This window comes from Synchiropus splendidus, chromosome 19 (genome assembly GCF_027744825.2).
Source record: "Synchiropus splendidus isolate RoL2022-P1 chromosome 19, RoL_Sspl_1.0, whole genome shotgun sequence".
Classification (NCBI taxonomy): Eukaryota; Metazoa; Chordata; class Actinopteri; order Syngnathiformes; family Callionymidae; genus Synchiropus; species Synchiropus splendidus.
In genome coordinates, this window is record NC_071352.1 from 17,160,448 (window position 1) to 17,182,145 (window position 21,698).

Genomic DNA, 21,698 nt, shown 5'->3' on the forward strand with positions numbered 1-21,698 from the left:
GTTTCCAACCCAATGGTGGAGCCCCATCACGACCCGGTCAGGGAGGTCGTGAGGCAGACACAGTGGTAGCAGTGATACTCACTGAGGTGAAGCCAGTACACACGGCTCTGGTGTAGTAGACATGGTGGTGGTACTTCTGGTAGCAGACATGAAAGTAATCAGAGAAGAAATAAAAGTTGTGGTAAAGTAATACTAGCAGCAGTATCAGTTGGAGTATTTCAACTGGAGGGTGGAAGTGAGAGAGGCTACAGTAGTACCACATGTAGTGCAGGGAGGTTTCTGGGGTGAGGAATGTCTGGTGCCCCCGCGGCCTATGACAAACAGCTGCATGTGATGTGATGTGAAGATGTGATAGTGTACCAGCCACCACCAGACGAGTGGACTATTACAGGAATGTGTAACAGACAGCAGTAATAGTACATGATAAGTAGAAGTATAAGTAGTAGAACTAATACTGCCACTATGTTGTAGCAGTTGAACTGGTCTGAGTGGAAGAAGTACGAGAGGTGATCATAGCATAACGGTATTGCTATGGAATAAGTAATGACAGTAGTCATGGCACTAGTGATCAAAGTAGTAGTAGTTGGATTACTGGCAGTACTAGCATTAATTAATGAAAGTATTGATAGTTGTAACAGTATCTGAAGAAGTGAGTCAAGCAACACCATATGCAGTATTGATAATAGTAATAAACAGTCATATCTAGTACTGAATATAATATAGGTTTTTGTCATGGTAATAGTACTGCTAATAACTAATAACTCAGTGGTACTAAAAACATCAGATTTTATTCAAGTAGTTCAATGATAATCTTAGTATTGGTTCAGAAAGTAGTAGTATTATTGAAACTATTGCTTGCTGAACATTGAGCAGCATTAATTGTAGTACTCAAAAGTAGCTTGTGTAGTGATGACACTAGTATTTGGAGTGAGAAGTAACAACAGACCAGGAGGCATGTGTATTTAAAAAATATTTTACTGCACCATCGATAAAGGGTCTGACGCATCGATACAAGAGAAATAATATTAAAACAATCGTCCGATCAGAGGAGAAACAAACGATAAAAAATAAGTGAGTGGAAGTATCTGTACACGACTCCACGTCGGCGGGAGGAAAGACATATTTACATCCTGATCAGTGTGTTTCTACGAGAAACAAACACCGACGTTATTTACACACGTTAAACTTCTCATCAGTTAAAATCTCGTAGTCGAGAGGCGGCAGGCGCTCTCTCCTGCTACTACAAAATAAAAGCATGAAACAGAGGGGCGGAGTGTTGCAGCACGAGCGGGCCGGACTGACAGACTGACCAAGACACAAGCTGAAAATGGAAATGTAACATTTCTTTAAATGTCTGTTATAAAATGTCAGATACATTAGAGGGGCTGACAGAGTTGACTAGAAATTTGATTTTTTTTTTCCAAAGTAAAATTTGGATGAATCAAAATTACGAAAATGGAAATGAAAAGGGAAGAATAATGTTCCGAGGGGCCGATGTAAAAAACACATTAAAGCTTTGAAGTTAAAAACCTTTTTAGTCGTTTTCTTTTGTTGTTGTTGTAGTTGTTGAAAATCTTTAGAGGACAAGTTGCCGTCACCTTGACTCCAGGAACTGCACTGTAATGTAGCCATAACACCTTGGCTGAATTTGTTTCTTATATTGATAAAGATCCAGATGATCATTTCCTTACATTTTTACTCTATAAACTTGCCTTATTTCCAACACAAGAATTTGGCTTCAGAGTCAAGACTTGATGAGTAAAACTGAAGGAGAACTAAAAAAAAAAAAAAAAAGTAAATCTGTCAAAAACAAAGTGCAAACATTCCAGGAACACTTCAAAGAAATTACAGAGGAAATGAACTGTGACAATAAAACTATACGTAGAAAAATAAACTTGAATTTGTAGAAGGAGGGGGGCAATGACCAAAGAGTGACAGGGTTGTTGACCGAGTTGCTACAGCAACAGAACCACCCGGATGACAGAAATATTCCATGTTGGAAACCACGGAAAGGTAAAAACTGAAGCCAGCGAGGGGCTTCAGATCCCGGCGGAGAGACGTCCACTTCTGTATTCCTACTGAACTTATGAATGGAACAATTTGGTTAAGAAAACAATACTGCTGTGGAAGGGAAGTGGGAGGAGCCCAGCTCTCCTCCCTCCTCACCCCTCTCTTGGTGCCAACATGTCCGGTTACACAGATGGGCTTATGCAACTGCTTGCGTGGAAGTGGTGTGAGGCTGTGGAAAGTGCAAGGGTGTGTCACCTGGCCACACAAGCACCGGGCCGGGGGGGGGGTGGGGAAGTCCCACTAGTTCAGCGTCCCCCTGCAGTTCTCTGTCCCGCACAGACAGGGGATCTTGTTGTCCTCCAGGGGGAACTTGTAGTCGTAGGTGATCTCCTCGTTGGCTGCGATGGGCTGCTTGGAGTAGATGACGATCTTCTTCTGGGACTCGATGGTGATCACCTTGGCGTAGCAGTTGGGCTGCAGGAGCAGAGCAGAGCAGAAGATTGCAACCCCCAGGATCAATGAAGGTGCTGAAGTGTAGGTGTGTGTGCGTGTGCGTGTGCGTGTGCGTGTGCGTGTGCGTGTGCGCGCGTGACTGACCGTGCAGCAGTGGTTGATGAAGCGCGCCAGGTTCCCACACTTGGTGGCATCGATGATGGTGTCGTGGTCCACTCTGAACAGGTAGCTGCTGCCGATGCCCTGCTGAGCATAGCGCTTCTCGCGGTTGTCCGCCACCATCTGTCAACACACGCCAGCCCAGGTGAGGACTTGTCAAGGTGCCGTCCAGGAGTTGCCACGGCAACCAGCCTACCTGTCTGATGTTCTGGCCCACGTACTCAATGACCATCTCGTCAGCGGCGATAGCCTCCATGGCGAACAAGCCCCACTCGTGAATCCTGCTGCGGCCGAACCGCAGCCTCTTCTTACGGAACTACACAACCACAGTCGCACAGTCAGCAAAACGGATGGTGAGGAAGTGATGGCAGGCAAAGACGATGAGGAGGAAGAAGAAGAAGAAAACGAGGAGGAAGAGGATAAAGAAGACGAGCGAGTGGGAGAAGAGAAGAATAAAAGAGGAAGAAGAAAAACAGGAGGAGGAAGAGGGGGAATTAGTAAGACAAAGAGGAGCAGGAGGAGGAAGATGAGGTAAATGAAGAAGACAAGGAAGAAGGGCGCAGCATTGATGTGTTGATAGCTACATCGAAAAAAAAATCTGTCCCACAAGCATCACTCATGCAGTACAAACATCAGTAGGTGGTGCCAGTCACTTCCCCTCGTACCTTCAGCTGGTTGAGCTTGAGCAGGTCAGAGTCCATGACAGCCGGTGTCCCGATGACGGTGAGGAGGCGGCGCTGCTCTGACCGCCTCTCCGACAGCAACCGGTTTGTTCCCTGCGATCAGAAGGACTGCAGCGCTCAGGAGCTGAACTTTGACCTTTCAATGTCGACTGGGCATCTTGACTGAGACGAGATGAGATGGTCGCTGCATCTCCGCTCGTCCCAGAACTCACCGAGCTGTCTACGTTCTCCACCTCCCGGATGACCTGCTCGGGCAGGTCCAGGTCCAGGTACACGTCCTTCTCTTTGCGGCTGATGGCGTAGTAGCCCTCGCTCCGGGCGCATCCTGTCACATGCTCGCGTAGCTGCCTGTCTGTGCTCTTCTTCTTCCGCCGCGGGTTCGGCAAATTGGTGAGTGGAGCTCAGAGGTCAAGGTCAACAAACTGATATGAACTTCCTTGCAGAGGTCAACTCAAACTGATAACCAAACATTTCTTATCTACTGAAAGCTTGGGTCGACATTTGGTTCTCAACCTGCGCTGCATCGTTACTGTGTGAAAGGACATTTACTCCACTAACCCGAAGCATATTTGAGGAGATTCATTGTATCTAGTTTCCAATATTTGCTTTTAAGAAAAAACGGAGGCCAAATACATTTTGTGGGGAGTTTTCGATCAAATCAAGAATCGAAACAAGCGAAGCTGGTCTTGCAGCTTGCAAGGTCAGGGATCCAGTGTTTTGGTTTCCTGAAGGCGTCAGCCCTCAGCTGCACTTTTGGCCAGCAATAATTCATTTGTCATTTCCTGCAGTGTCCGCACTCGCCCGTGGCGGGAAGACAAAGTTGCTCGTCCGACATTGACAGAAAAATGGGGGCAGGATGGGCAATGACGAAAAAAAAAAAAAAGTTCACGGTAATAAAATAAAAATCTTTAAAAACAACTGAAAGAAAAAAATAAGTTGTTTCTAATCTTTGCAATCTATTTCCTCCAAGGTATTGTGCTTGTAACTGTGCCTACAGTTCTTAGAAATTTCAAATAAAAATAGCCTTGAAAGGATATTGGTGTGGTTGACCCAGTGGGTGTCATTGAGCCAGTCGGACGTGTGGTCGTCCTGCAGCAGCTTCTCGTACGTCTTCCTCAGCAGCGCCAGGTCTTCTCCATCCAGACCGGAGTTCCAGATATCGTACAGGATGGTCATCTGCTCGTACTCGCTGCGGTTCTCAAACGTGACAGGCTTCGGCTCGGGGGCCGGTGCAGGTTTGGACGGCCGATGCGACGACGTGACTCCGGCCTCCTGAAGGAACAGGCGCTCGCTCTTCCGCACCTCCTCCACCACTTCGTCGTCAGAGTCTGAGCTCGACAGCTCACCGGACTCCAGCTCCTCCACGTCCACTTCCTCCTCCAAGTCTGAGTCCTGCAAACAGATTCAAGAGTTACTGCTGGTTATCAAACGTCCTGTTTGCCGGGCTCTGTATCACTAAATTGTGAGAGAGTGGCTCAGTTTGAAAAGAAAGGACAAACTACAACTACAACTGGATCATTGAGGTGCAGTGTCGCACTTACGTCATGCTTCCTCTTCCTCGTCTCCTCCTTCTGCTTCTTGGTGTGTTGGACCTCCAGGTTCTCCTTGTCTTTACTCCTCCACTTCTTGCTCTTGTCTTGCTCCACTTCCTTTCCTCCGAGTTTCTTCTTCTTGAAAGAGGGCGGAGCCACAAGAGCCGAGTTCTCGGAGTCCAGACCTCCAGTCGTGAAGTCTCCTGCGTCCACTCTAGGCAACTGTGCCTCCTCAATGACCTCCTCAGGGGCTTCCAGAACACCAGATATTGTGTTGAGGTCTGCTGGAAGCAGGACAGATGAGTCTAGTTTGGAGGAAGTTCTTTTGGCACTGGGTGGCCCGGAGAGGACGGGCACTTTGCAGTAGTTGTGCTCGACAAATACAGTCATGGACTCCGGACTCATGAACAAAGACAGCTTCTCAGGAGAATAGAGACTCCCTTCCATCTTCTGCTCCTCTGCCTCATCAGATGTTTCTGTTTCCTCAGAGTCGCCGGCTTCTGGGTCCATCTTCAAGGCCACGTCAGCCAGCACGGACAGGTCGGCTGTGGACGTGGCAGCCAGCTGCAGGAGCGATGAAGCTCCCAGCTGCTCGCGGAGCCGCTGCTCTTCATCCTCGTCTTCCTCTTTGAGGGACTGACACGAGGACGTCCGAGTTCTTCCTTTGGAACGTTTGCTGGAGCTCTGTGGGACCTCCTCGTAAGCCATTCTGCACATAGAGGCATGGTCCAAAGGCAGGTTCTGCACAGTGCGACACACCATGACAGGAGGGGAGGTGGGTTTCTGGCCGGCTCCCCGCTTGCCTGGGGACTTGACCAGAGGGACCTGAGGAGGACCAGACTTCTTTGAATCACTCGAGTCTTGGAAGCGGTCCGGTGGTGGCACAATGAGGGCGTTGCCTTCGCCGGGTTTGGAGGCAAAGGGGAGCAGCTGGATTCCTTGCGAGGGCCGAGCTGCCTGCGCAGTGGAGCTGGGAGAGGTGAGGCGACCGTCCACTACGTGCTGGGGCAGTGACGGAGAGAGAGGGATGGTCGGCAGCAAGGCTTTGCTTGTTTGTTCGCTCTCCTCCGTGGAGAAAGAGACTGTCTTCTTGCGCTTTTTGAGTGGAGGAACGAGGACAACAGGGGAGGAGGGACGAGGGTACGGTGGAGACGGGGGGCGCTTGGACAGTGTAGTATCCACTTTGACGTCACCTGAAAACCAGTTTTGCGAGGTCACAGTTAGGTTCTAGTGATGATTTTTGTGTTGCTCACTCACGATGATTTGGAGGGCAAAACAACATTCTCCCCGCTGAAAGATTTGACCCAATGTCTTTTTCAAAACCTGAACAACATCTGCGTAAGAGTTCTCAGTAAACTGATGTAAAATGGTGGTTCCTAAGAATCATTGAATGAAGTAAACCTTGGCTTTTGACCAGACCAGAATTCCTGTGGGCAACAGAATGTTTCTCAATAACTCTGAGATGACAGCTTGGTGCAATCACTTTGACAATTACAAAAAAATATCAGTATTAATCGGAGGGTTCACTATTCACTGTCACGAACAGAGTCAGGGAGGCAGGCACAACCACAAACACCATTTCCTCCTTGATGTTGTTGACAAATGCTTCCTGTGTCTCAGCTGCCTCTGCTGTTATCTTCCTCATACTAAAACTGATCCCTGATCCTCCAACTGAAATATAAATAAACCACAGAGGAGAGTGACTGAAGAGCTTCTCATCTTAGTGTTTTTTTCACTTTTCATTTTTTTTTTAAAACGACAAAAAAATTCAGTTTCTGGGCTTGTAACAAAACAACCTATCTCAACTGGTTATCTTCAGATGGAAAACAAATGCACAACAAAAGCACAACTGTTTAACGTACCTGCTCGAACCTCTGCCTTAGAGACACCCCCGTGTTCCCTGAACAAACAGAAGTGGAAACAAATTTTAGGTCCGAACAAAGCCAATAAAGAACAGAGAAAAATACAAATTTTACAGATGAATGAGCCAACCTTGCATGATGAGAAACACTATTATTAATTAAAAAAAAAAATCAATTATTAATACTATTTTATTCACATTTCCAATGAGCTCACTAGCTAAAGATTATTTTACAGATTTTGACTATGACATCACAGACTGCCTAAGTGCCATTAAGTCCACACTTGAACTTCATTCAACAAAAATTAACAATGATTTAAAAACCTTTTTGGTTATTGACGACAAAATTACTCTGACTCACTTGTCCTCCTTGGTGCTGTCCATGGTTGAGTCGTCCATCGTGTCCAAGCCCTCACTATCAACCCGCTCTGTTTCATCTTCATCCTCAGACGAAGACGACGATGAGGACGACGACCCCGATGAAGATGATTCCTCTGAGGACGAGGAGAGACTCTCGTTGTCGCTGTCCGCACTGATGGCATCTGGAAGTGAAGACATGTTGTTACGTTTCATTTATTTGGTCAAACAAAATCACACAAGGAATTATACTCACCATCTGACTCCTTCCCACTGTCCTCATCCTGCAGAACACAGCAAGAACACAAATTAACGAGGTGAAACAGTGTCACCTAGCGGAGGGAGGTCAAACTGCAGGAATTTTTATATTTAAAATCGACTTCAACACAAAACTTTGCACCACTACTAAGTCTTTTTCGGCGAATTGAGTTCCCATCGTGGTATATATTGGATATTAGGCAATGCATTAAATTGAAATAATCTCAAGCTCATCTTCTTGGTGACAACTTATGAAAACAAGTGGACACTGCCAGTCATTGTTTTTCTGTCTTTGGAGTCCAAATGAACCTCGCAAATGAAAATAAATAAGAAGCAGGCACCTTTTCCGAGGAAGAGCCGTCTGAGGTCTCCTCCCCTTCACTATCCAGCTCCCACGGTTTGCGAGTTCTTGGCTTCTTTTTCCTCCTCTTACTGTCTCGCTCAGCTCGTCTGTCCGCCTCGGCAATTCTGCCAGCTGAAACCAGAGCGTGAGTTAATTCGGCAGCGATCACAAAGACTGAAACACAAATGGAGCACAACGCAAACCTTCATCGTCCTCGTCTGGAGGGGTGGAGGGTCGTGACCGCTTCATATCTTCATGGTCCAGCTCTTGTGGTTCTTTCCTCTTCACCTGCACACACAAACACGTCATAAGCATCTGACATGTATGTGGCATGTATACAGCATGTTCATTTTTTTAAATATATTTTTATTACATATACTGTGTATATATATTTTTTTGTACCTTGAATGATGGAAGTCTCAGAGTTCCACGAAGGGAGAATCCCTCCATGCCTCCACTCTTGGCCCAGTCCACCAGTGATGTGAGGGGCTCCCGAGGCCGGTTGACCTTCTCCTCTTTCTTCTCATCTTCACGTAGAGCGGAGACGCCACGGACCATCGTCTGGAACGGCTGAGGAGCAGGACAAATGAAGTCAGTTCACAGCAGCAGCTGACAAAAAAGATCTACTTACAAAACCACAGCTATCGATGGTGGCCCACTCACCTTGGCCTTGGTCTCCTTCCTGTCCCACCACTCGTCAAACGTAGCAAAGGCGATGTTCTCCACCATCTTGCGGTTCAGGTCTCTCTGCATGATGTTCTTCATTTCCTGGATCAGTGTGGCTAGAACCATCTGCACTGTGGCCTCATGTGGGTTCTCTGGGAGCACTGGCACCTCTTCACCCGGTGCCCTGAAGGTTTCGCCCTCCCCAGAAAGCACGGTGCTATAGCCAGGTGGAGGCATGTAGGAGGGGAAGTGAGGGGGGATGATCTGCGGGGGCCAGCCTGTGTGAGGCGGTGGGATGCTGTGGTGTGGAGGAGGGATTTGATTGTTGTGTGGGTCGGGGTACTGGTATGTTATGTGAGGATGCATGTATCTATGGTCTTGGTCAAAGCGTGAACTTGCCCCACTGCCCTCTTGGTCCATGTAGGGGTGGTGTGTCGGGGGATGTGGCACTGTGTGAAGATGGTACGAGGAGTAGTCCCCTGTCGCAGCCTCGCCAGGTCCTGTGGTGCCATTCGATGAGGACATGCGCAGCTGTTGCAGGCGACTGAGCATGTGAGTTTGCATCTGGAAGGACATGGGAGCGCCCCCGCTGTACTGGTTCATCAGCTCCATGGAAGCCGCGTAGTCATACATGTGGTGGGGCATCGGAGGGGGGTACTCAGGGTGTAGCTCCATGTGAGGTAGAGGTGGGATCCCTGGAGGTGGTGGTGGCTGCAGGGAGTAACCAGGAGGGGGAGGGGGAGGAAGGTGTGGTGGGTAGGAGGGTATGGCAGGGTGCATGGAGGAGCCAAAGTGCTGTGCAGAGTCAGAGAGGGGCAAGGGGGATGAGGAGGGGTCCTTCGATTGTGTTAGTTGGGAGGAGGATGGTGAGGAGCTGGAAGTGGCAGCAGGCGGGTGGGTGGTCGCTGCTGTCATCTCCCCTTCCTCGACCTCCTCCTCATCAGAGATCTCCATGTCCTCCCCAGATGAATGAGGCGACGACTGGAACAGAGGTTTTAAGCTTTGTTAGAGGTGTTTTCCCGAAATACGTCAAAACCATTGTCAGCATATGAAATCTCAACACAAGTAATTAAACAAGGAATTTTTGACACAGATTTTAAAGGTGACTTCATGTCGAGTCCAGGGTCTTACCTGACTCTGTCCATTGTACGGGGGTGCGAGATCCTCCGCCCGGCTCCGTGAGTCAGCACCCGAAGACTGTGAAGATTCCTCCTGGGGAACTTCTGGCCCAGCATGCACAGGGGGAGGCAGAGTGTCCTCTGGTGGTGGTACATGAGGCGAGTAGATGGATGACGAAGGTGCAGTTGCTGCAGGTAACGGCGGAGTCTTCCGACCTTCCCCACCTTTTCCTCGTTTCCTACCCTTGTGGTCCTCTCTCTCTGCCTTCCTCCGGTGTTCCTTCTCCTCCCCAGGCTGGTTAGCGTTCTTGTGCTCAGTATTTTTATCGCTTGACCTTGCCGCTTGCCCTCCTTCCCGCAAGCCACGCTGCTTCTCAGCCTTCCGGTCCTCCTCGTCCTCCTCATCCGATGCCAGGAAGGAGAACTTGGCCTTCTGCTCCTTCAGAAGCATTTCAATACGTGAGTCCAAGCTGCTGCTGTGGTAGACGAATGGTAAACTTTCATTGGTCGAGTCCGGCTCAGGCGAGGAGGACTCTCGTAAGGCGCCTGGCGGGGAGTTTGGGGGAGAAGGCGGGTGGTGGAGGAGCGAGGTAGAAGAAGGGGAGAGGGAGGAGGTGATGGAGGGGTGTGTTGGAGAGGATGGTGGTGGTGGAGATTTTGGTGGCGCAGGTGGTGTGCTGGGACGGCGTTTTGGTTTCGTCCACGTCTCCTCCTGTGGCGGACTCTCTTGGTTGAAATCTATCGACTCTGCTACAGCTGCTGCGATGACGGATGCTGGAGGGAGGGGAGGCGGTGGGGGAGGCGGCGCCAGAGTGCTGTGATGGTAGTCCTTGTCAGCGCCTCGCTCCGCACTGCCAGTGGCACCTGGATGAGCATCTATTCCCTGAGGAGGGGCGGGGTCTTTGGAGGATGCGTAGGAGGAGTAAGATGAGGGTGGCGGCGACATGCTGTTGGAGGACGAGCGGTAAGTGTTGGAGCTGTATCGGGGGTCCGTGTTTGAGAAGTCGCCATCCCGTTCTCTGTCCCGGTCCCGATCTCTGTCTCTGTCGTGGCTGCTCCGCCGCCGGCTGCTGCTGTGATGATTGTGTGAGTGGTGGTGATTACGGTGTCTGTGCTCACCTGACCGGGACCCCTGACTGTCACGCCGGTGGCCTCTCTCCTCCCGCCGGTCAGAGTGATGGTGGGAGTGGTGAGAGTGGTACTTGGAGTTAGTTTCCTGCTGATGGTAGGAGGACCGCCTGGAGCCAATGGCCCCAGCTCCATAGCGCCCCCCAGAGTCTCTGTCTCGTTCCCTGTCTGACAGGGGCTGAGGGTCATAATGGGATGATAGAGGGGGCGGTGGCATGGAAAGGGGATGGCCTGGGTGAGGTCCACCGACATTTGGGTACGGGGGATAGCATGGTGGCTCATTTGGACGGTACGAGGTGGTAGGGGGGTACAGTGGTCGGCCACGGATGTATACAGACGGTTCCTGTGCATCCTCAGAGTAGCGAGAAGCTTTGTATCCTCCGACCGTCGAGGAGACAGCAGACGAAGAGGAGGAAGAAGGCAGCATGTCCTGAGGAGGGTAACCGCTGCCCGTGTTGTAGCTGCTGTGCCTAGGAGAGGGTGGGGGCGGCATTAGAGTCTCTCAAGTAGGGCTGCAACTATGGATTATTTTATTAGTCGACGAGTCATCGACTACCTTAATGGTTAGTCGACTCGTCAGCATACGATGTGTACAAGTTGACAAACATGACACGAGGTCTAACAGTGGTGTTGTAAACAGAAGGAAATATATGTATAAGCTGTCATTTCTCTTTTTATTGAGCTAAGAGAACGATGATGAATGAGTCGACCTATCAGCCAGTCTGCGCTCACTTCAATATCGGCGAGTCATTGCAGTCTTACAGTACAAAAGCCAGACACTATTTTCATGTTGTTTCACACGTTTGACTCATGTAGGAATGCAAAATAATCTCAGGAATTCAAACTCCATCGTGCAAAACTACTCATTGTTTAGTTGATACCCAAAGTTCCAAGTCTAGTTAAAAAACGTGCAATCATGTTCATGTTCATATCCAGCACTCTACATACCTCGGTCCGCTGTAGCCAGAGTCCTGTGAGAAGGGCGTCCCGGATCTTGAACTGTACGGTGTTCCGCCTCCTTGAGAGGACACAGAAGACCCAGGGGTGAAGGCTCCAGCAAGGCTGGGCGGAGGCTCATTAAATCCGGTGTCGGCAGAGCACGGAGTGATGTTTCCTGTGGAAAGGGCCTGCTGGACCCCTGCCGTCAACGCTGCCAGTTCACTGGAGAGCCGTCGCCGGATCTCTGAAGACTATGGAAGAAAAAAAGAGAAATCACTTCCCTGATCCCATAGAAAGCATCATGACCACGTGTTACTCTGGTCCAATACCTACCCTGTCAGTCTGCCTGTAAACACACATGCTGTAACAGATCAATTCACTAACTCAACAGTCTGTCCTCCTCTTAGTCACATATGGATCATCTGAACGTGGTTGGGCACTAGAACTAGTTCTCCTGTGCATCTGCTTCCTGTTCTGAGTGAGGTGCTGTCCACATCTGGTACCATTTCCTCCTGCTTCTTTTAAAATTATTCAACATTAGCATCGATTTGGTGAAAGAGCACCTATTTAACATGTTTCTAATACAATTCATGAGCAAAGCTGATTTCACACACCAAACTCAGCCTTAAAGAGTCACCGACATCAACATCCACCAATGCATAATTAAAAAGAAGAAATACTATTTTCATTCTGTGTACACAAAAAAACCTAACAAATTTTCGGGGTAACAGATTAACGGGGGGTTTTACTCAACAATACAAAATATAGATTACGCAAGGGAGAAAATGGACGTGCACAGGACGAGTTTTGACACAGCTACTTCTCATTACCTCTTTGATTTGTTCCTGTTTGTTCACGCTTGAAAACCGTGGCTATTGCAGTCGGTCTCAGAGCCGGTATGAGGCGAACTCTCAGGCCAAAACACTCCAGTGCAGGCGCTGGCTCTGATTCACTTTCAAGTAGTTTTTCACTAATTTAGCTTTGCAATTCTACAGAAGCACCTCAGTAGACGCATGTTCCAGATGCATGTCAGTGACCCTTTAAACCCTCCTTCAGTGTCACACCTGTTTGATTAGAAGCTTGAGTGTGGAGTACTGACCGTGTCAGGCTGCGGCTGCGGCTGTGGCTGCGGCTGTGGCTGCGTCGGCGTCTTAGGCTGTACTCTGTCAGTCAGAGCTTTGCCTCCCAGTGGAACCGTTTGAGGAGTGTAGGACCCATTTACTATCAGGTCATAATACTTCTGCCTCTGCTGGCCTGGACACAAACAAAAACAATCTGTGGTTAAAGGAAACATTCAAGTATGACCCAGACTCATTGCAGTTTGCCTACAGAGCCAACAGATCTGTAGACGATGCAGTGAACCAGGCCCTTCATTTCGTTCTGGAGCATCTGAACTGCCCAGGAACCTATGCCAGGATCCTGTTTGTGGACTTCAGCTCTGCCTTTAACACAATTCTTCCAGCTCTGCTTGAAGACAAGCTTCGCCAGCTGGACGTGCCTGACTCCCTCTGCAGATGGATGACAGACTTCCTGACCAGCCGGAGTCAGCGTGTGCGGCTGTGGACGACTGTCTCCAACACTCGGACCCTCAACATCGGGTCTCCTCAGGGCTGTGTTTTCTCTCCATGGCTCTTCTCTCTGTACACTATCTGCTGCACCTCCAGCCACGAGTCCGTGAAGCTGATCAAGTTTGCGGATGACACCACCATCATCGGGCTCATCTCAGATGGAGATGTGTTGCAGCCTGCCACCTCTTCGGGACCTGTATGCCTCTAGGACCCTGAGACGTGCAGGTCGGATCAGAGCCGACCCTTCTCACCCTGGACATGGACTGTTTGTTCCTCTTCCCTCTGGCAGGAGGCTACGGTCCATCCAGACCAGAACCTACCGTCACAGGAACAGCTTCTTTCCCTCAGCCGTCAGACTGTTAAATTCGTGAACAGCCTTGTTGTTATGTTATTCTATTTATTTTATTTTATTTGTTTTTTGTTGCACTTTATTCCAAGGCACTTTCCTAGTCAGTGGGCTCCCCACTGACCATGGCAATAAATTTGATTCTGATTCTGAACAATAAAACAATCCAGATAGTTATAAAATAGTTCCAGGAGGAGAACGATGCCAAAAAGGGTTAATTGAAAAGTGGCGAAAGTTAGTAGAATTAAAAAAGAATTGAGAAAAAGGTCAACTATGGTTGCAAAGTTTCTTTTCTTTCTCTCCTGGTACATACTTAATGGCACATTGATGTTTGTATCGTGTGAAGGAACATAATCCCATATCAACTCTCAGTCATTCAGTATAGCTCAAATGCAGATCAGTGTCATTACCTTTGATGTCCAGTTGAGCGTGGATGATGTTACCCATGACGGAGGTGTTGTGCAGCTGCTTGACCGTATCCTTGGCCCCTCTGGTGCTGGTGAACAAAACCCGGGCCAGGCCCAAGTGCTTCCTGGTTTTGGGGTGAAACAGAATCTCCATCTCCTCCACCTCTCCAAACTTGGCACACATCTCGGCCAGAAAAGGCTCCTTAATGTTGTCATTGAGTCGAGCAAATGTCACCTCCTTGAGGGGAATCGGACCCACATAGAACTCGTCCAGCTAAGGAGGCAGCACAGAGACAGTTTGAGTCAGTGCTAGGTGATTTATTGTGCAGCAGCAGGACCCCCCTGCTGTGGGCTAAGTTTGAAATTAGATCAGACTACCTTTATGATGTCATTTGGACTTGTTAATTGCAACAATCACATTTGTGTGAACTGTTTTTTGTACTTGGGAAGAGCAGCAGAGCAAACACCTTCATTTCACCTTAAATATTGTTTCATCTAAACAAGTCATTCCTATTACGGAGCAACTTCTCACCTTAAACTTTGGCACTGGCAGGGATAGTTCAGTGTACCTGGACCAGAGTCTACGGGGCCTGGGGTCCCGCAGATCACCCACCGGTGGAAACCCAGAGTCCTGCACAAGCACAGTGGTCAAAGTGACAACAAGCATTCAACAACAAAACAAGCTGGTGAACGTACTGGTACGCTGAAGTGGACCCCATCATATCTGTAAATCTTCTGTGTGGCCCGTCGGATGACTGGGTCCTGGACAAGCTTGTAGCTCTTCCACTGCAAACTGACGGCTTTTTGTGACTCTGTCCCGCTGTCCGCATCCATCCTATAACTGAAACATGGAAAAAAAAAAATAACTCAACGACACAGTATCAGCAGCAGCAAAAACCAAGAAGAGAGCCTAGTTAAGGAAATTCTAAAGCCCAAACACACATAACATCATAGTCGTGAGTTCATATATAGTCTAATTGAAGATTCCAATGAAACCTTGGACTTAAAGGAAATTCTACTGGGAATTATTGGAACTCTCGTCAGAACATGTTGGACACATGAAACACACTTCACAAACTGATTTGCTCTCTTCACTCTTCCATCACTTCTTGACCTGATTAAAATGCTGTTCAACATCATAATCCACATAAATTTATGCATTAGATAAAAACCTGTTCTCAATATCCATGGAAGACACCTCTTTTGAAACATTCTATAATAACATTTCTTAAATACAAATGGTTCAACAACAATAAACAACAACCACAAACTACTGATTCAGGCAAAACTTTACCTACTACCTTGGGAAAATATTTACAATTCAGATTGTCATCAACTTAAAATTGGCAAGTATTCGTCTCTACATCCTGTTTGTGTCCAGTCTTATAATAGCAATTCAAATAAAGACCTTACCCAGAAAACATCCTCAATTGTTATGCAATAAACATTTAAGATAACGAAAGTACATAATTTCATTTTTCTTTGTAAAGAGTTGCATAAAATCACTACACCGAACACTTCAACAATCATGTGAGACTAGTCCAGCCATCAACTGTTATTTTTCAAAGTGGATAATTAAGTTTGCAAGGCGAGGACATCAGAGACATACATCATTCTTTACTGACCACAACGGTGCAGTATGAGACCTGACCTGAAGCCCCTCCATCCACTGGAGTTTTACTTGAGCTACAGCTGCTGCATGCACCAAGCTCAGACGAATCACCTATCCTGCTTCGTTAGGGAAGCTTTGCATGCACGTGCAAGGGTAGAACAGAGCAGGTCCTGCCGGTAGAGTTGCCACTCTGGCTTTGGGGTTGCTCGATAATATAGCCATGATGTAGAATATTTCATGCCCATTCGCTGGCTTCACAGAGGATACCGCAGTAAATTGCATGAAAAAACTGGGATCAAACAAAACCTCATTATCAAAAATGTAACCTGCGATCAGAAAGCGCGAAAATGGTAAATAATCCGGATTATAAATGGCTCTGTTTCCGGCGGCGCTGCGATGCTGCTGCTGTCAAAACAATGAGCATCGTTACGTCACTGGCAGTTAGTTCAGCTAGCAGAAGCTAACAACATAATGCTAAGCAGCAACTACACGCAGATACTACAGTTATGCAAATTCAAATACGTTGTATTCACAACCGTTATCATACAGCACTTCAAATACGATCACAGTCTGGCCCAATTGTCGTCTATCGGTTCCTGAAACATTTTTGCGCGTACGATAGCTAATGCTAACTAGCAGCAGCATCAATACAAGAATCAAACATTGCACTTTTAAACCTTCCAATAGCTCCGATAACAGGTTTGCACCAACACTCACACCGGTCGTGACTATCCGGAACTCCTTTAACCTGATTTGAGCCAACATATCAACCACAAAGTCCCAGGGAGCGACTGCCCGCTTCCCCGCAGCCGAGGCCAGGCCCGGGACACTAACGCCGAGAAAAACACCAACCCCTCCGATTCGGAGCTCAGACCAAATTGACGGCCGGGGTCAAGGTCGCTAACATTCCGGTTACTAGTCGATGCATGACGTGGTCTCTACGGGCTTCAGAATCGTTGTTTTGCTGGACAAATAGCAACATTGTGGAGAGAGCGGCCATCGCGACACCAACCTCAGAGCCTCGCCTGTTCTCCATCAGTCTGTGTAAGTGCAGCCAGACATTTCCACCTGGCACTTTCCTCCAAACTACGAGATGTCAGATAGATCGTTATCGAATAATTGTGATGATTTTCAACTACATTTAATGAGACAACATTTTAACTCATAAGTTCACATTTAATAACGATGATATAGCCGTTCTTGAAATGTGTTGAATCTGCGTATTACAAATAAAGAACTAAAAGTTAAAGCAGTGGTTATCCGACAAACTAACAAAAACAGCCATTTATTGAGATTTATGAAAATAAACTGGCGCGTTAAATCGTTAACAACAACGGTGTGTCATGGGTAGTGAGAAAAAAATGTTCTTATTTGCTGGAGAGTACAATATAAGGTGTTAAGATTGCCGATTGATTTAAATCACGTTGGATGCAGGTGACAGTGAATAAGTGATCGAAATATACAATATATAAATCAGTTTGTTGTCCCATGCTAATGAAACTCCAGTCAACAGAAGGCGCTGATGCAATCTGAAAGTTAAATTTAGTGGTGAGTGTCCGTCCTGCTTTCAGTTTAGAATCAGAAAAACTTTATTAATCCCAAGGGAAACTATGTAATGACTCATTATATTTATAATTAATTCTGACTAATTTAGTCATGATATGAACAGATGCAAGTCGACACAGATTCTCAATGACTTCTCTCTTTACTGAATGATGGGTTCATGTTTTATTGGACTAAATGTTCATGAAGGGTTTGAATCGCTGTTTTTTTTTTAATAAAGGTCAACATTATGTGCTTTATTAATGTGCCAGCGTTGCAGATGTGTGCATCAATGTGTGCAGTTTGTTGAGTCATTTTATTTATATTTGCATGAAGTGTTTCTATTCATGTGCTAATATGTACGTAAGCGTATGTGCCTTGTGTCAGGGTGAAGAGCTTAAGGGTTTTGCATTTGACTGTACAAATGTGTGCTTGCGTGTCATCAACGAAATGTGAACGTGCAAGCTTGTGTTCTACCATTCAATTGTGTTTGTTAAGTGAGCTGAAAACAAGTGTAGCAACAACCTCCTCCCACACACACACACACACACACACACACACACACACACACACACACACACACACACACACACACACACACACACACACACACACACACACACACACACACACACACACACACACACACACACACACACACACACACACACACACACACACACACACACACACACACACACACACACACACACACACACTCGTCAGTGCATTTTATTATCAACTCAGTCATGAGAAAAAAGCCAGCAGTAATTGTCATATAAATTAAAAGATTATATTAATACTAAAGAACCTAATCTTTTACTATAAAATGGTTCACAGCCTTTGGAGCATTTCCTCTGCTGCATAAATGTTGATTCGTAGCGTGAAGGGAGATTTTAAAACGTAATGGAGACATTCTCAGAGTCTTTGAGAAAAAAACTGAGCAGCACTGCATCTCAGCGGCAAAGCAACGCTTCACATGGCTTTCACTTTGATCTGCTTCATCTTCATCTGCTTCTTCTCCATCTTCTTCTGCTCACGACGCTGAGCAGCTTCCTGCGAGACGAGACAAGTGCAGCACAGACACATTTGTTTCAGTCCCCACAAGCTTCATTCGGCTGCTGCATGATGACATCACAACTGAACAGACCTCAAGGCGCCGCTGCCTCTCCGGGTCCTCCTCATTCATGATTCTCTCCTTCTCAGCCCTCTTCTTCTCCTCCCGGCGAGTTTGTGCAGCCTCCTGGCGTTGAGCGTGAGTCTGCTTCAGGAAGTTCTCCTCTACGCGGGCTCGGTTCCTGTCGGCCTTCTGTTTTCCCTGAAACACACGATTGAACCATGAAGCTGAAATCATCAACACTGAGAAGACCTGGGGGTCAGGCTCACCTCTCTGTTGAGACGCAGCTTCTTGACCTTGTCGATGCTGTAGATGACCATGTTCATAAGGGGAAGCAGAGAGTCCATGTCTTTGGGGGAAGTGTTGCCCATCCCAGGCACTGCACACACACAACATGCTATCGATCATCCAGGACACCGACCAGCCGGACAGAGTTGAAACTCACCATTAAATGTAAACAGCAGCGTCTTCTTCGTCTCGGGCAGCTTCAGCGGCTGACCCTCCCTGAAACAACAACAGCTGTGTTGGGTGCAGACAGCGGCATGGTCCACCTCAACACCCACTCTCACTCTTGAACAACATTTCGGTTTAATAACACTAATAAAACGCGCTCAAACTAGACACAAACTGACAATAGAAGAACAAAATATAAACCATTTGTCAACTCACTCTTGCATAACTTTTGGACCAGAAAATTGGTCCGAGAAATGGATGGACTCGATCTTGTCGGCGTGGTTGGTGATGTAGTGAACCATCTGTGAGTAGACAATACAACTTGGATCAAAACAAGAGACTTGTTTGTCACCTGTGTTTGGCTGAGGTCTTCACCTTATTGTCCATCACCCCGTCTGTGACCTCGCCCATCTCACTCAGGATAGCCAGAGAGTCCGGGAGGCCAAACTTGGTTCCGGACTTCGGCTTATCCCCGCAGAACTCACTCTGAAAAGACAGGATGACTCATTTACTCTATAAAGGTGGTCCTCAATGGAGGTGCACACACCCCCAGATTGGTGTGTGTCAGTGGTGCAGGAGAGCGGCGGTTGTGCAAGTTTACCAAGTCCTGCATCTCTTTCTGAAGACGAGCCATCGCTTTCTTGGTGCCCAGCGCAAACACAAATGTGTCCATGTCTTCATCATTGAGAGTGACTTTGATTTGCTGGGAACACAAACCAGGTCAGGCGAAGATCGCATCACAGATGAACAGCAACAAAATGATCGTACCACTTGGTCACAGATGGGCCTCATCATCCTGGCCAGCACGTTGAGCAGATCCTGCCTCTTCAGGAACTGCAAGAGCCAAATAAAGCTTTCCCAACAGTGATATACAACACCACCACAGAGACTCAGCAGCACTCAGACCTTCAGCTGGATCAGCATGCCTTCACAGCAGACGCGTCCAGAACACCACAGGTTGTAGATGTGCTCGTTCTCCTGGTTCAGCTTCCCGGTGCTCACCGCTTCCTTGCTGGTGCCATCATCGCCTTCAAAGAGGGTAAAGGGAATCCAAAACACTCCATTAAATAATCAAATCGCGATCACCTGGTCTTGGCAGTGGAGGACAAACTCACCGACGAGGGCGAAGTTGCTCTCCAGCAGCTCTCTGTGAGAGTTGAACCAGGCGTGAGCCAGGCGACTGTTCTTGTTCTTGCCGATGATGTAGTTCATGATGTATGCCAGCAGCCCAGTCACCATGAGGATCTCCATGTAGTAGCTCTCCCAGCTGTTCTGCAGATGTGCAGGAACCTGAAAGACGAAACCTTGTGAATTTAAGCTCTTGCTGTTGAATATATATGATTATGAAACGGCATCAAAGAAATAGTCATATTTACTGTGTGGATAATGAGGGGGTCTTTCATGGAGTGGGTTGTCTTCTCCATGTCCCCAATCCCTTCAAACTCTTCCTGGTCGTATTTGCTGTACATGTCTTGATCCTGTCAGAAACAGAGCGGTTCAGTTTTCAGTCATGGCTTCCTCACATCAAACAAAGCAGGAGGCGAACCTGAGTGTCTGAGTCATCGAAGCCATCCTGACCGTCCTCCAGCTCCACCGTGGCTTCATCTTCATCCTCGTCCTCGTCTTCCTCGGGCTGAGAGGAAGCAGCAGCACGTGGTGGAGGTTCAGTCTCCGACTCAGTCACCACATCATCAGCCATGTCCTCAAACTCGGCAAAGTCATTGTCGTCAAACTCAGCGATGTCCTCGCCATCGTCAAAGTCGTCGTTGTAGCGCCCCCTTGAGGCAGGCAGGGCCAGGAGGAGCAGTAAAGTGGGAACCAGGAGTAGATGCAGACTGCGCATGGCTGCACCTGAGGGTGAGTGAATTTTCCCATCAAGACATTGACAAAACACAAAAAACAATTGCCACAAATCACTAGCAGCTACGAATGTAACTGCAGCAGACAGGATTTTAATTGAAGCGCCCATGCCTCCTCCTTAAGTGATACCGGGTGAAGTCCCCATCTTGCTGATAAGAGGGAGTATTGAGGATCCAGTAGTGGACTCGGCTGATAAGACTTAAATTGTCATTTTGACCTAGTAGGGTAATCTCTTTCCACTGGGCTAACAAATTGTTTAACACACATTGTAACAGACGTGAGTGATATATATATATATATATATATATATATATATATATATATATATATATATACACAAACTTGACGCAGATGTAGACGTTGCTTAAGACGTAAATACAAGCAACTTTAGATCGTGACAGAACATTTTCCGCAATGACCAGCTCGACTCGACTCTCACTCGGAGCTTTGGGGTTTAAACTAATGCTGACATAGGTGAGATTAAACCCCCAACACGACCATCCCCCCCGGCAGCCCTGGTTTGTCATGCTAGCGGTGGCTAATTAGCATGCACAGCACGTCAACAACTGCCGTTTCTCAACTTTCCCACAAACGAAACTGGTGTTGCTTCAAACAAGTCAAGGCTACAACACTCACCTGTGGGGAGACTGACAGAGAACGATACGAGGCTTCAGCTAAGGTCGCCGAAACGGTGTCACACGGGCAGCAGCGACACGGAGCCCAGGCGAGGTGAGGCGAGATCTACTGCTAACGCGAGAACACGCGTGACTTGTGACCAGTGACGATGCATACGTCATTTGGATCTGCCTGGTTCCCACAACATGTGAAGCTTGGTGACGACTAATGTGGGACTACTACTGGAAGAATGCAAGAACATTTACCTTCATCTTATTATATCATTAATTTAATTATAATCTCCGTCAAGTTCCACGTCCGTAAATCTAAATTTATTTTACATCTTGTTTTATCTATTTATTTATTATTTGTTTTTTGTTTTTTTTTCAATCATTATTGTCATTTTCATGTATGTTTCTCATACTAATATCGTCCATCCATGTATCTGTACAGTGATTTCACATCGTAATGGGCATGTTCATGACTTTATATATAATTCTTGCAATTAAAAGGAATGAGGGGAAAAAAACATGTCAAGCTTGGTCGAATTCACGCTTTTTCAGTTTAAGTCCAACATTGAAATATCCTCCGAAGAACAACACGTTCTGGGCCAAACGAGGAAGAGAGCGTCACAGGAAATGACATGGTGGCTCACACACGTGTTGACATTG

General features: G+C 47.3%; 2 protein-coding genes across 4 annotated transcripts; both read right to left on the bottom strand.

Moving 5' to 3' along the window:
- Window positions 1-1,759: 1,759 nt before the first annotated feature.
- On the bottom strand, window positions 1,760-16,539 carry setd1a (SET domain containing 1A, histone lysine methyltransferase). Of its 3 annotated transcripts, none has more exons than XM_053850925.1 (21): window positions 16,453-16,539; window positions 14,525-14,669; window positions 14,361-14,459; window positions 13,832-14,102; window positions 12,607-12,761; window positions 11,517-11,758; window positions 9,454-11,038; window positions 8,320-9,303; window positions 8,059-8,226; window positions 7,860-7,944; window positions 7,655-7,788; window positions 7,312-7,339; window positions 7,060-7,240; window positions 6,700-6,737; window positions 4,847-6,030; window positions 4,343-4,697; window positions 3,518-3,699; window positions 3,288-3,398; window positions 2,819-2,938; window positions 2,608-2,745; window positions 1,760-2,484 (listed from the first exon to the last, which is right to left on the bottom strand). In XM_053850925.1, the coding sequence occupies exons 2-21, from the start codon at window positions 14,660-14,662 to the stop codon at window positions 2,311-2,313; spliced, it is 6,372 nt and encodes a 2,123-aa protein (XP_053706900.1). In that variant the 5' UTR covers window positions 14,663-14,669; window positions 16,453-16,539; the 3' UTR covers window positions 1,760-2,310. The 3 variants fall into 3 exon arrangements, with proteins under 3 accessions (XP_053706900.1, XP_053706901.1, XP_053706902.1); XM_053850926.1 differs by lacking the exon at window positions 16,453-16,539 and adding an exon at window positions 16,158-16,246; XM_053850927.1 differs by lacking the exons at window positions 12,607-12,761; window positions 13,832-14,102; window positions 14,361-14,459; window positions 14,525-14,669; window positions 16,453-16,539 and adding an exon at window positions 11,841-11,983.
- Window positions 16,540-16,781: 242 nt separating this feature from the next.
- ccdc47 (coiled-coil domain containing 47) lies at window positions 16,782-21,194 on the bottom strand. The gene is made up of 13 exons (XM_053851043.1): window positions 21,049-21,194; window positions 20,099-20,403; window positions 19,929-20,030; window positions 19,668-19,842; window positions 19,459-19,580; window positions 19,321-19,386; window positions 19,154-19,255; window positions 18,928-19,038; window positions 18,769-18,854; window positions 18,545-18,603; window positions 18,369-18,478; window positions 18,133-18,300; window positions 16,782-18,038 (listed from the first exon to the last, which is right to left on the bottom strand). Exons 2-13 carry the CDS (start codon window positions 20,393-20,395, stop codon window positions 17,958-17,960), a joined length of 1,479 nt encoding a protein of 492 aa, XP_053707018.1. The 5' UTR covers window positions 20,396-20,403; window positions 21,049-21,194; the 3' UTR covers window positions 16,782-17,957.
- Window positions 21,195-21,698: the final 504 nt, after the last annotated feature.

Excerpts from the sequence above, each read along its gene's own strand:
- setd1a (XM_053850925.1), bottom strand. The coding sequence starts at position 14,662 with ATGGATGCGGACAGCGGGACAGAGTCACAAAAAGCCGTCAGTTTGCAG. Across the intron at positions 14,460-14,524 it reads GGGTCCACTTCAGCGTACCA|GACTCTGGGTTTCCACCGGT; the intron begins GTACGTTCACCA and ends GTGCTTGTGCAG. Across the intron at positions 14,103-14,360 it reads TGCCAGTGCCAAAGTTTAAG|CTGGACGAGTTCTATGTGGG; the intron begins GTGAGAAGTTGC and ends CTGCCTCCTTAG.
- ccdc47 (XM_053851043.1), bottom strand. The coding sequence starts at position 20,395 with ATGCGCAGTCTGCATCTACTCCTGGTTCCCACTTTACTGCTCCTCCTG. Across the intron at positions 20,031-20,098 it reads TCGATGACTCAGACACTCAG|GATCAAGACATGTACAGCAA; the intron begins GTTCGCCTCCTG and ends TGTTTCTGACAG. Across the intron at positions 19,039-19,153 it reads AGAAAGAGATGCAGGACTTG|AGTGAGTTCTGCGGGGATAA; the intron begins GTAAACTTGCAC and ends CTGTCTTTTCAG.